Source organism: Lontra canadensis, unplaced genomic scaffold, assembly GCF_010015895.1.
Source record: "Lontra canadensis isolate GAN:19392208 unplaced genomic scaffold, GSC_riverotter_1.0 scaffold13, whole genome shotgun sequence".
NCBI classification, from domain to species: domain Eukaryota; kingdom Metazoa; phylum Chordata; class Mammalia; order Carnivora; family Mustelidae; genus Lontra; species Lontra canadensis.
Window position 1 is genome coordinate 15996473 of NW_022631007.1, and position 13945 is coordinate 16010417.

A 13945-nucleotide genomic window follows, 5' to 3' on the forward strand; every position below is an offset into this window, starting at 1 on the left:
TCAATGGGGCTTCTGGAAATAAAATTCTAACTCCTTGGCTCTTTCTTCCCGGTCCATGTGGTGAACCTCATCTTTTAGACGACCCATTCCTTCAGGAGCCCTCTTGTCTGACTCCTCCACCCCAGCGCCTATTTCAATCACAGGGGTACAAATGGACATGAGAATTTGTATTAAACAAGCTAGAAATAGATAAAGCAGGTATTTTACACACGTGTAGGAGGAGAAAGACAAGATCAGGAAAGGGTCCAGGCACTCCTGCAGGCTGCCCCGAAGCATACCTCGGGGTTGATGAGTGGCTGTTGCACACCTGACCGCCCCGCCCCTCACCCCTGACGTCTGGTCCTCCGCCCCCAGGGCACTGTGCCGCGCACAGAGCGGGAACCCCATCCACCGAGGCGGGCAGCTCAGGCCCAGCCGCTCCTGCATCGCAGACTGCGCCCACCACCTCTGAGGCGCAGGTTCAGGCGCCACACACCACGAAATGAATGGAGGTAGGAACGCTGCTCAGAGCCCCGGGCACCGGGATGCGCAGACTCCAGAACTGTGGGGAGGACCCCGCCCCCGGTCGCTACTTGCCAATAAGCAGGGGCGGCGAGTTTCACGCCCGCCCCCGCCGACCGCGCCTTCTGCCAATGAGCGAGGCCCGGGAGGCCAGCTGCCGAGCCCAGCCCCGGCCGGCGCACGCCGCTGTTCGCGTGTCAGGCTCCAAATAAAGTTCGTCCGGGCTTTGAATTTTTTTTTTAAAGCGCCCGCTGCCGTCGCGGCCGCCGCGGACGAGAGTCGCCGAGTCCCCGCCCCGCTACTTCCGGTCCCGCCGCCCGGAGCCGGTGCGGCTGTGAGGGGCCGTGTGTCGCCGCCGCCGGCCGGCCGGGCATGGTGTTGGGTGCCGGGCCCGCCTCACCTGTCTCGGGGTGCCCAGGTGAGCAGCGCGCAGCCCCGAGGCGGGAGAGGGGCGGCCGCGGGCCTCCGGGCGGCGCAGGTACCGCGGGCGGGCCGGAGGGCGGGCGGCGCCGGGGCCGCCTCAGGCCGCGCGCTTCTCACGGCCGGGCGCCGGCGGCGCGGGGCCGGACTGCCTGACTGGGAAAGGGCCGGGGCGCCGGCCGCCGCCGGGCTCGAGGGGCAGCCCGCAGCCAGCGCCTGCTTGTGCCGGCGCCCACACGGCCTCACTCGAGCCCGCCGTCGCGGGGGAGCCGCGGGCCGCATTGTCCAGAAGGAAACGGAGCCCAAGGTCACCAGCCCGCCGAGGCGGGGGGCCGCGGGACTCGGACGCGGGCCGTCCGACTCCTCCGCCTCGGGAGTCCGGCTAGGCCCGGAGAGCGGCGGGGGTGGGGAGGGGGACTCACGGCTCGCCAACCCGCCGGGAGCTGCCCGGCGGCTGGGGGCGGCCTCGACTCCTTCGGAGGATTTTACCCTCACGGGGGGGGGGGGGGGGGGAGGGTATCTTGGAATGATCTGAACAACAGGTCTTGGATTCTAGACCCGGTTCCGCTGGTGTGTAATCTTGGGTGTGGCCCTGCCCTTCCAGGGCTCAGTTTCCTCATTTGTCACATGAGGGGACGGGCCCTCCCGTGTCTGCAGTCCCTCAGGCCCTGGAGTGGACGCAGGATGGATTGGAGTGGCCCGAGAAGGTTTCTTGGAGGAGATTCTGGACCCTGGATAGGAATCTAGTGTCCTGAGGAAGGAATAGGAGTACGCGGTGAAGGGAAGGAGGGCACTCCAGACCTGGATATCATCAGATTAAACAGAAGATTCCAGAAATGGGAAAGCTGATGTTGAGGAGCAGGGAGGAAGGCGGCTTGCAAAGGATTTCTCGCTGGGTATGGGGATGAGGGTGGGTGGTGGGGGTCAGAAGGGTGGGAGAGACCTTCAGAGACAAATCATCACTGGGCTGGCTGGTGTGTGGCTTGAGGACCTCCGCCCAGATTTGCCTGCGCTTGAGGTAGTAGGTAGTGCAGGAGGGGGCATGTTTACTGATGAAAATAAAGGGTTGGGCTCCAAAGGTCGGTCTGCCAACCAAGGTGACTCTCCTGCCAGGTGGGAGGTTTCTGGGCCTTGGCATTCTGAAGGAGGAGGGTACAGTGTGGACATTTTTGTGTCCTGATAAGGGCCTCTTTGGCTAGAGAAGTTGGTTGTCCCCTAGTGACCCATCTCTTACTCTTTAAGATTGGGACTTTTCCGCATCAGGAAGATTTGCAAATTTGGAGTTCCTCACTCAGGAGCTGACTGGCTCCTGGTATCCCTCCCTGCACAGGTGACCTGGCCTGATGTTGCCACTACAGGCAGGAATGCCAAGTAAATATGACTTGATGATGAGACCAGTAAATTGCATGCAGGAATCTTTGAACAGCCCAAGAGCAAGTCCCACCCAGAGGAGGAACTAAATGGACTAAACCGGCCGACTGGGACTTGCGGGATAAAGAAACTGAGCATGCTTTTCCGTGCAGCTCATCTTGTCAGCAGAAATGCTGCCCTAACACTGTGTACTCCACAGTCAAGGGGCAGCTCTGGGGCCTTCTATGGGTGAAGCACTGCACGGAAGGAAAGGAGAATCCTGAAGCAACCGCAGGTGTTGGCAAACTTCTTGACAGTTTGAATAATTCTCTTTGTTCAGATCTCTTTATAGAGAATTAATTTAACAGCTAAGGAAACATTTCCAAATTAGGCCTTAGGTTTATCCCTGCAGTGGCATGCAGTAGTAATACAGATGGTGGACAAATAGGTGGTCAGTATACACTTAGATCTTAGAATACTGGGGGTGTTCTCTTTGATAGACAACAACACATGAGTATCCTTGTCTTTTATACCTTTCAGTCAGTGCCCCATCTATTTATTAAGGGCCACAAACTTGAAGATTGCAAGCCAGGAATCCAGCTCTTAGTGGAGTTGAGTATGAGGCATATTGTGCCCACAGAGTAGGCTTCAGTGTGGAGTAGTAGGGGTAGAAAAGAATAAGCAGTGGGAATCCTGGGTGGCTCAGTCAATTGAGCCTCTGATCTGTGGCTTCAGCTAAGGTCTTTATCTCAGGGTCTGGGATCCAGCCCCAAGTTGGGCTCCTCACTCAACAGGGAGTCTGCTTGGGATTGTCTCTCCCTCAACACTCTGCCCCACCCCCCCCCCACCCCTGTGCCTTCCCCCCCCTCTCTAAAAAAAAAAGGGGGGGGGGCAGAATTCTCAGACTGCAGTGACACAGAAGAGTGTCTTGGTGTGAGCCTTTGTAAACAAGTCTTGCCTTGGACCCTCCAAGTGGTTCCTTCAGGGCAGGCCCTCAGGGAGCTGGGTGGAGACCAGGCATGTGTCCTGGCACCTGCTTCTCCATGGGGCTCTTTGTTAGGACTTTCCTAGAGTTCTGCCTACAGAACTCTCTTTACTCATGCTGGGCTTTTTTATTTTTTGCCATATTTGTATTGCCAAGGTCAGCTAGAGGATAAAAACCAATTGGACCTTGTGAAGGATGCTTGTCTTGGTCCATCTTCAGGCAGCCCTAACCAGGTGGCAGGACTGATGTGCTCAAGTCTGGGTGTGTGGTGGTAGACTTGGCTGGGGTGACAAACTCCCTATTGTGATCCCAGTCTGTTTAAGGGATTCCTGACAAGATTATTCCAGGTGGGGGCTGAGCAAAAGAACCTGGCTCTGGATGGTGCTTCTGTTTCTGGTAGGTATAGGCTGGAGCCCCTATGGCTGTTTGACTGTGCCCACCCCAAGCCCCACCCCCTCGTGAAGGTACCAAACCAATACCTCCCTGCCCTGGGTAAAGCTGAGATGTGTGTTGGTTATGGTCCAGGCCGCTGTGTACGTTCATCTGGGGAGATGGCATGGTCAAGTGATAATGAAGAAACTAATGTTGGTTTGTTTTCACATTTGTGTCCACGTTGTTGAGGTATGATTGAAGTATATGAAACTGCACATATTCAAAGTATGCAGTTAGATCAGCTGATGTGTATCTCTATACCCTTAAAACTATCATCACACTCAAAATATTTGCGAAAACATTTTGAAAATGTTTTTTTCAGATGTTTCACAGAAACTGACGTTTTTGTGGTTACTGCTTCTGTCAACTGAGTGGCCTCATCCAAGCCAGATCCCGGGCTCCCATCGTCACAGGATCTATATCAGTTAAAAAAAAAAAAAAAAAAAAAAGAGTGCGACTTGGGGGTTAGAGGGGGAAGTCCTTCCCAGATTTGAAATTTTAGGAGCTTGGAAGGCTAATGTGCAATAGAACCATCTTTTGAAGCATTTAGACCAATGATTCTAAAAGGGATTAGTTGTGTGTTTGTGTGTGGGTCATATACAATATAGAAGATCATATTCAGTAGGTTTCTTTTTTATGGCATACATAATAGAAAATAAAATCTGAAAGTCTTTGGAGGAGGGAAAGATACATAGAATAAGATGATATGAGAAGTAAAAAACCTGGGTGGGAAAAAAAAAAAAAAACCTGGGTGAAAAATGGTTAAAAATACCAGTGTGGGAAGCGTATTCTTATTTTAGCTTTCAGTATTTTGGCCTCAAACTAAAAGTTTTGTGTTTGGGTCAAGTTTCTAATTTGGAAGTTTTAGATCGTTTTTCTTTTGAAAACAATCAGAATGGTATTGAAAGGAAATAATATGAAAGCAACAAAGGAAATTATGGGAATATTGGGCTGGTGACCAGTTTTTGTGTTTTTTTTTGTCCTTTATTGTCCTTCACAGTGAGCTTTCAGTGAGTTTTAGGGGATGCCTGAAGCATAGATGGGTTGGAAGCAGCCACTGAAGAGAATTTAGTTTGGGGCATTAATTATGACTTAATACTGATCTTTATACTGCCTAAAAAATGTAAATAAGACACAACATAAATAAATGCAAAGATGCTTCTTAAGGTTCCAGCCATACCTTGGTTAGAGGAAGAAGAAAAAGAAAGCATTGCTTTGCTTCTTCCTTCCCAGGGCTGATACTCCCTTCAGTCTGCAATGGGCCAGGCACAGGGCACACCACACACACAGGTGCATGGTCCCTGCAGCAGAGAGGGGCACACTTAGCTAGAGCACAGGGGTGGGCCAACATGGAACCCGTTGGTGGAGACTCCCCTAGACCACGAGCTCATGGGAGCTTTGTCACCACTGTGTCCCAGGGCTTGGTGCCCAATGAGTATTAAATGCATGGCTCTCCCTTCTTAAAATTTTTGTGTACTTTAAAAAATTAGACTTACAGAGGATGGCATGGAGATTTCCCAAATTAATTATAAAGGAATGCAGTCTTACGAATGCGCCTTATCTGCTGAATTTTTCTGTAACTTAATTATAGGAAAAAGTTAACCACCTTTGGCCTGGTCTTCAATTTCCAGTCATTGTCTAGAGACGTGTCCATAACCCTGCCTTTGGTCTGTCTCAGGGTAAAGGTAGCAGTAATGCTGACGCTGGCAAGCAAACTGAAGCGGGAGGACGGTCTCAAAGGGTCCCGGACGTCAGCCACGGCCTCCGACTCCACTCGGAGAGTGTCTGTGAGAGACAGGCTGCTTGTTAAAGGTAATGTAATCCTTGTGAGCTGGTGTCTCTCCTGTAACAAAATGAACTCTGACTGGAGGCTGTTTGGAGATATGAAGCACCCATTTGCTGAGTGGGAATACCTATTTGAAAATATCTAAAAATATAATTGCCTATCGCTTTCAAAGACTTTGCACTATGGGAATACTGAGGACAAGAAAATGTGGTACGTCTTACACACTTGGAATATGCTCTGTAGAGGCTGCCAGAATGCCTGTGGGAGGACTCTGGTACTCTGGTCTCAGTGCTGTCAGTGTCTGGCTGGTTGTGGGCTGGGAGTGGGGAGGGGGGGTGTATCTTCCTTTCTTGTGCTTAGTCCCAAGGAGTTCCAGACTCCCTCTCTTAACACCTCAGCACCAGTTTCTGGTCTATAAAGGGAGGGAGTGGAATTCAGTAATCTCTAGGATCCTTCCGTACCTTATTCAAGTCATAGCCTGAAGAGAGCCTTGTACAAAATTAGTTCCCTTCACAGAATTAATAACTGAGTGTCCTAGAGCTGTAGTCTTTGGAGAAGGGTTTTTTTTTTTGTTTTGTTTTGGTTTTTTTTTAAAGATTTTATTTATTTATTTCACAGAGAGAGATCACAAGTAGGCAGAGAGGCAGGCAGAGAGAGAGATAGAGGAGGAAGCGGGTTCTCTGCGGAGCAGAGAGCCCGATGCGGGACTCGATCCCAGGACCCTGAGATCATGACCTGAGCCGAAGGCAGAGGCTTAACCCACTGAGCCACCCAGGCGCCCCTGGAGAAGGGTTTTTATAGTGTGTGTGTGTGTGTGTGTGAATATGCATGCGTTTGTATGGCATTTTTGCATTCATTCATTAATCAAACTTGTAACTGTCAAGTGCAAAGGCAGTTTCCTGGGGTCATGAGGACTACAGAAGAGGAGGAAGACAGAGTTCCTGCCTTAAGGAGCTTAGAATTTGCAGCACTTTTTACTTTATGGCATGTGTCTACATTTCTTAAGTGTAAAGGAGCTAGGAAGCAATGAGCTATACACTTGGTTAGGACTGCCTGTTTTCATGTTGTATCAGGTAGACACCATGAGTTGGCTGGCATCTGTGTGTCCTGAAACAGACATAACGGCAGGAGAGCTGGTGTGGGTGGATGCACTGTTTGTCCTCGGGAACAAGGCACTGCTGAGCTTGGCAGGAGTGGCACTAGGAAGGCATCAGTTTTAGGGAGTCTTACGTGTTGCGCTCTTCCTTATTTTTTCTGCCCCTGAATCTGGCCTTGGCGCTGGTTTATCCAGCCTGGTGGATGATTGGCTAGTGATGGAGTAAGAATCATTTCTTAGGTTTTGACATTACCCACTATGTCAGACTGAAATCATAATTTGTGATGGCACTGCAGCGGTCAAGAGGGTGGGACATGAGCTACCGTTCCTCGCTTGGATGGTCCTGATACAACTTGAGTCTCTTTCTCAGATGCTGGCTCAAGGGTTCCATCTGCGGAGGAAGCCAGGATCCAAGCAAGCTGGGGAAGGGGTTTGATGTGATATCACGGTCCTTAAGTGGAGGGTGTTTAGTGCCCCGGAGCTACAGTGAGGAAGGCCCAGATAGTAGCTACAGAGGAGCAGGTGGAAGCAGCGAGTAGGCTGTCCTCTGTCTTCTTCACTATGTCCTTGTGGTTAATAGCTTTTGTACACAGGGCACTTGGAACCAGGCCCTCTGTTGGACACTTTATAGGGCACTTCTTGTTTGACTTTTGCTCAGCCTTGCCAGGTGGGTGGTTCATTCTGGAGCTAAAGGACTGAGACTCAGAGAGGTTAAGAAATGTGCCCAGAGGGGTGCCTGGTTGGCTCAGTGGGTTAAAGCCTCTGCCTTCGGCTCAGGTCATGATCCCAGTGTCCTTGGGATCGAGCCCCACATCGGGCTCTCTGCTTCACGGGGAGCCTGCTTCCTCCTCTCTCTCTCTGCCTGTCTCTCTGCCTACTTATGATCTCTGTCTGTCAAATAAATAAATAATATCTTTAAAAAAAAAAAAAAGAAAAAAAAGAAATGTGCCCAGATTACAACTTTTTTGTAGCAGCACAGCCACACCCACATTCTGGGGGTGGGGTAGGCTCTAGCGGAGCAGACCGAACAAGCAGAAACTGAATGAGCAGAAGGGCACATCCACTGAAGAGAGCATTCAAGGAGGTTCTGGGGCTTCTGCACATGTCCACCCTGCTCAGGGATTCACCTGGCAGCTCTCAAAGGGCTCTAGGGCCTGATGCAGCCCTGGGGAGCCCATGGAGGCTCATAAGGCTAGACTCCGCCCCCACTCCCAGGACAGATGTCTTTGGCTGGGTTTACAGGGCCTTGCTAAGGTCCTTTGACTTTGTGAGACTCATCAGAGAGAGAGGTGCAAAACCACCTTGTGGGGCCACCTGTTTCCATCCTCCCAGGGCACTGGTGATGATCAGGTTTCTGGGGTAGTTGTAGGCAGCAGGGCTCAGTGTAACACAGACCTCATGTGGCCTGCTCCCTCTTTCCTCAGGGGACTGTTGGACCAGGCTGGGCTGGCTGAGTGGTGAGCAGTTTGGGCATTTGGGGAGTGTGGGTAGAGAGCAAGGGTCGGCCTGGCCTGAGAGAAGGGGCTGTGAAGAGCAGATGTATAATGAAGGATGCTCTGATGGTCCGTGATTGCCCGATCTGCACCTAGAGCACTCCTTTGCTTGGCTGGATTTGGGGGATGTCTTCATTCTGGGGATTTCAGATGGGAGAAGTGGTGTGTGGAGTCTAGGAGTCCATGGCCTTGTGGGGCACTTGAGGGGTGATTATGGTGAAGTTCTTTCTAGGGAATGTCCCCTTTGAGAACTTGGAGAGAAGTTGGATGTCTGAGTTCAACAAGATTGCTATAGTCAGCACTGTCCTCCTGGTCTGTGGCTTTGGCTTATGTGGGAATGTTACTCAGGACAATCATTAGTTTGTAGAAAAGTGTGTTAATGTGTCTTGGGATTCAGCGCCATAGGCTGGATTCCTAGGATTGGGGAATTTGGTATCAGGATAGTTAAAAATGAGTATCCCTGGGACTGATACCCATGGAGGGAGGTGAAGGACTCAGGAACAGGCAGAGCAAGAAATCAAACTCTGGGGAAGGCCCCAGACAGCTTCTGCTTTGGGCAAGCATAGCCTTCAGAGCAGTCCCCAGTCAAGTGAGATGGTCAGGTTTTCCTGCTCTGCATGGATCAGTTGCCAGAGGGGCTGCCCTGAGAGGAGTGAGGAGCCTGGGTGAGGGGGTCTGTGCAATCTACATAGTCCTGGAAGGACTGAGAGCTGAAGGCCATCTGCTGAGAGCCCTGTGGAGGTCTGAGGAGGCAGGGAGGGATATGTATCCCGTGGCCCAAAGGTACAGGATCTGGCTTGGTGCAGATGGCAATAGGGTTGAGCTGATAGATGGGGGAGATTGGAGGTTGGCAGGAACAGTTACCGGTAATGGTAAGGGCTGGTAGTGGCTGCAGAGCTGTAGCTCCTGTTCCTTTTCTTGCCTTTGGAAGGCTGTAATCCACTGTCCATGGAAAAACCGTAGCCTACCTTGGAGCAGCTGGCCGGGGGAGGCCTCTGCTCTGCCGGTACCTTGGTCACAACAGCTTTTCATTTGCACCCCTTAGGTAACTCAGGGACATCCTCCGGACTGGAACTGGAAGGATGCTTGTAGCAGCAGTCCCTGGAGGGTGTGGAATAATCGAGTGTTTCTGGGCTAGGACTGAGGGCTGCTGTTTGCCCTGAATCCTAGGAGCTGGGGACACTGGAGAGTGTCAGATCTGTGCAGGTCTGGTCCTAACTGGGGAGCTATCACCGGTGTTTTTAGTCACAGGGCAGATCGTGCTGAGTTCCTGGTGGACCTTTGTGGGGCCACTGAGTCCATAAAAGTTCTAAGTCTGACAGTGCACCCTACCTGCCAGAAAAGCCTAGCAGGGTCTTAGCTAGCCCAAGCTTGGCACTTTTTGTATAATGGGATTGTGTGTGTCTTCTTCTTTCATTTCTTCGTTCAGGAGGCATTTGAATCCCTGCTGTGTGCCAGCCTATTGTTAGTGATCCCTAAAGACCCCAGAGGGCTCCAGGCACCCTGGCAGGAACCTTTCCCCTCTATTGTCTTTGTTAAATGTGGAGACTTGGATTGAGCTGAGTTCAGGGTCAGTTCTGGAATTAGGGGAGTAAGAGGGAATGAATCTGTGTATGCCTTTATCCATCCCAGTCCTCACATCTCAGGTGGTTCCTGGCATCTGGGGGTGTGGTATGTGGCCCTCCATGCTCCAGGCCTGGCTGCCCACCTACATGTGCTTCCCGGAGTCCAGGGTGCAGGTGCCTCCTTAGGTCAGCTGCTGTGTCCACATGAGCAGTCATGGGATGGGATAGGAAGGGCCCTATTCCAATGGAGTTTCTGGAAGAGTGGGGGAAAGAGAATCATTTATTGTTCTCCAGAGCTGCTTTCTCTGTGCCGGGCCCTGCCCAGGACTCAGAGGGTGGGCTCAGGGGCTTGCCATGCTGGCAGAATATTCAGAGCACTTAGCAGCACTACAGTATGTATTTTAAAAACCTGAAGAGTGGGGCGCCTGGGCGGCTCAGTGGGTTAAAGCCTCTGCCTTCGGCTCAGGTCATGATCTCGGGGTCCTGGGATTGAGACCCACATTGGGCTCTCTGCTCAGTGGGGAGTCTGCTTCCCTCTCTCTGCCTGCCTGCCTACTTGTGATCTCTCTTTCTGTCAAATAAATAAATAAAATCTTAAAAAAAAAACAAAAACAAACAAACCCTGAAGGGTGCCTGGCTGGCTCAGTTGGTAGAACTCATGACTCTTGATCTCGGGGTTGTGAGTTTGAGCCCCATGTTGGGTGTAGAACTTACTGAAACATAAAATCTTAAAAGATAGTAAAAATAAAAATAAAAAATAATAGCTGGAGCAGTGGCCCAGAGAAGAAGAATCCTGGTAAAATGGAGCTAAGGCAGCTGGCTCCAAGGTTAACCTTTAAAAAAAGGCTTTGTTGAAGGGTTAACTACCAGTCACATTGCCCAGGAAGCTTGGTGGCCCCACTTAGGTGTACCTTGTAGCCCAGCAGGGCAAGGAGGATTGCGGAAGACAGACGAGGTTTCAAGTTGACCTCCTCAGCTCGTGTTGAAAGTAGGGGTGGCATGAGGCCTTGAGTTCCATTCACATTGGTACCCTGTCGCTGCTGTAGCAGCTGTGCTGGTTTTTAGGGTTACAGCCTTGCTCCCTCAGAGTGTGGAGGGTGCTGTGAGTGCTTTGGGCCTAGCCTGAGTAGGAGAGCTGATGTGAGGCTCCATGAGGTCCTCAGTCCTCGGCTCTGTGGAGGGGCTATTGCCCTAGTTCATGTGTCTCCCAGATAAGGGTACTGTGCATGGATGCTGAAACTGCAGAAGGGGTGCTTAATGTATGAAGACAGGCGGGAAGCTAAGAGAGAAAGTTCCAGTCAAAGAAATCTGAGAGAGAGTGTTCAGGTGGAAGGAGGTAATCGAGTCTTCTGGAAAGTAGCTGCATCTCTCCCTGGGTGGAATGGCACAGCAGTCCTGCTCCACGGGGCTTGGAGCTGGCTCTTGCCAAGAGCCATCTGTGTCTCTGATTGGCCCTTTGTCTTAGCTCAGATTCCCATAGGCAAATACTATAGATTGGGCAGCTCCAGCAACACAGGTTTATTCTCATGGTGCTAAAGGCTGGGGACTCTAAGATCAGGGCATCAGCAGATTTAGTTCCTGGTGAGGACCGTTTCCTGGCCGGCAAGCACCGTGAATCTCTTACAAGGGTACTTATCCCGTCGTGAAGGCCCACCCTCTTGACTTCTTCTAATTGCTGACCACCTCCCAAAGGCCCCACCTCCTAATACCATCACATGGGGGCGGGGCAGGGGCAGGGGCAGGGCTTCAACATAGGAACTTTGAGGGAACACACTTCCACAGCAGCTTTGGAATGCATTGGGCCAGCTACACAAGGGGAAAGGCTTCTCACATCTCAGGACAGGCACACCAGAAGCTCGGGCAGCTTGCTGGCGAGAGTACTTATTTGTTAAAGTGTTTCCTGAGCACCCTGTGTGTGCCAAGCCCAGGGTCAAGTACCGGGGTTGTGGGGCTGGGTCAGACTATACAGCCCTTGCCATGAAGAATGCGATTTGAGGGGCAGCCAGTGGAGAAACAAGAGCACTGTGTTGTGAGGAGCCTGTGGCAGAAAACGAAGATGTGCCGTGTGGGGGCCACTGTGGTCATTGGGTGAATTTTGTAATCTGATATCTAAGGGCAGTCGTGCTTCAAGTGGGCTCTGTGGTTTGCTCTTTAGTTAGAAAGGAAAAGAGTCTAATTTCTCAGAAGGAAGTTGTGCAGCCTTGGAATTGTGCAAGGTGCCCCCCAGAAAGGCTGGGCTGCTGAGGGGTAGAGGTGTTAGCATCTTGGAACAGGTGAGACTTTAGCAGGTTAAAAATACCCGAACTTCTTGCTATTTTACAGGGAGGAGTTGTGTCCTGCAGGCAGTGAGGTCACACAGGGAAGGGCTGCTGCTTTGCGAAGAGGCCTCTCAGGCATGTGAAGCAATTCGCTTGTTTCTTTGGCCATATAGACTTCTTGTACCTAGATTCTAAGGCGATAGCTACTGATATTAATGAATTCTTATTTGCCATGATTTGAAGTGTAGAGAACCTGTGTGTCATTTGTGACAATGCCATGGGGGTATGTGGCTCTTTGATCTTCTGCACTGGACTGAACTGAAGTGCTGAGTATCTTTACTGGAAGTCTTGTGCTCCCAAGATTGTATGTCTTGCCTGCTCCTGGACCCGAAGCCTGTGGAGGCCCTGACTGTGGTGGGGCTCTGCTAGCCCTTGTCCACTCCCCTTGGCTACCACTGTACCTGGAAATGCAAGCATAAGCTCATCTTTGGACTTGAATTCTAGACGACAAAGTGAAGTTATTAAATCCTTCTATGTAAATAGCTGTGTCGGGATATTTTAACACGGCCAAATCTCTTGTAGCAGTTTCTGAAACCCGGGGAGAGAAAGAACTTCAGAGGCCTAGGTCCCCCATCAGACTTCTGGTGGGGTGCATCTGTGTAGGACGAGCAGCGTGAAAAGCTCAGCAGGTACTGAATTAAGGGGATGAATGCACAACTGCGGGTTTTACTAAAAATTACTGAATCGTACACTAAAAGTGGGTCTATTTTATAGAAAATTGTACCTTACCACAGCTATTTTTTTTTTAATTTTTTTATTTATTTGACAGACAGAGATCACAAGTAGGCAGAGAGGCAGACGGGGGGCGGGGGGAAGCAGGCTCCCTGCTGAGCAGAGAGCCCGATGCGGGGCTCGATCCCAGGACCCTGGGACCATGACCTGAGCCGAAGGCAGGGGCTTTAACCCACTGAGCCACCCAGGCGCCCCACCACAGCTATTTTTTAAAGAGTGGGGTGCAGCAAAAAACTCCGAACGTGAGTGATGTGCAGCTAGGGCAGAGATTCCCTGCACAACAGTCAGGCTTCCTGGGGACATAAGCCTCTTGCCCCCTGTCCCATCCCTTTGGTGCAGGGGTCTGTTCTGTTGCTTGGTCACCACCACACGCTTGGTCAGTGCTTTGCTGTCCTTTTGTGTCCTGACCTCCCTCTTCCCCATCTTTTGGCAGCAGACGGTCTTCTCAAACATTCTGCTTCTGTTTTGTGGCCCCCTCCTCCTCAAATCCTCTGAGCATGTTTTCATTTCACTGGGTGTTCTTTAAAGCTGGACTCCCAGAGTTCTCCCAATTGTAGACGGGACAGACTTGCCAGGGAAAGCCAGTTCTAATGTCAGTCTCTCAAAACAAGGGCCCCCAAGGACAGTTTTTTCTGAGTTCTTACCAGCAAGCTAAATAATGCTATAATAAAAGACACAAATGCATGTAGTTGAAAAACATACAGTTTATATAGGGAACATTTATTTTAAAGTGATTAATGAATGAGTCATTTGACAAAATACGGGCTTTTTTGATAAAACAAATGCTTGTGTGAGCGGCTGGAGCAGAGCGTGGCTCTGGGCAGCGTCAGAGCATTGGCACTGTGGTCTCGGGCCCCCTTGGCCGCATCTGGTTGTCTTTAGTGAGTGCCCTGACCTACTCCAAGGAAGGGTGAGAACGCACGTGCCAGTCAGAAAGACAAAACTAAAGATCACTGCGGTCATTAGAAGAATAATAATCAGTTCATAGGATTCTTAATTATGTTTGGTTTTGTTAAGGGACTGTATTTTAAATGTACCACAACACAAAGCATCCAAGAAAACAAGCTTCCCAGGCTTGCACATCATCACAAACTTGTTCCTTTGCCAGTCACACAGCAAGAGGATAACTGTCACTCCTCTCCCGGTGCCCTGCTCCACTGAAGAGACCTGCTCTTTGTCTCTCCCAGGCAAGAACATCGGGTAGAGCCCTGTAGCCCACACGGCACTGTTGCATTCCCCAGCTCCTCCCTCCTCTGCCCCACTGCAC

The 13945-nt window shown here is 51.0% G+C and overlaps 1 protein-coding gene across 6 annotated transcripts in view; it reads left to right on the forward strand.

Annotated features, from left to right (window-relative positions):
* The first annotated feature begins 390 nt into the window (after positions 1-390).
* The window catches only part of UBE2F (ubiquitin conjugating enzyme E2 F (putative)), a 55410-nt gene continuing 41855 nt past the window's right edge, over positions 391-13945 (forward strand). For 3 of the 6 annotated variants that reach the window (XR_004382665.1, XM_032857613.1, XM_032857617.1), the window contains exons 1-2: positions 790-919; positions 5367-5500. Coding sequence is in view for 5 of the 6 variants with exons in the window: in XM_032857613.1 (XP_032713504.1) it covers positions 5383-5500 (118 nt within the window). In the remaining variant the exon portion in view is untranslated. Of the gene's footprint in view, positions 492-773; positions 920-2251; positions 2567-5366; positions 5501-13945 lie in introns of those variants that run through there. The other 3 variants (XM_032857614.1, XM_032857616.1, XM_032857618.1) reach the window with 3 other exon arrangements.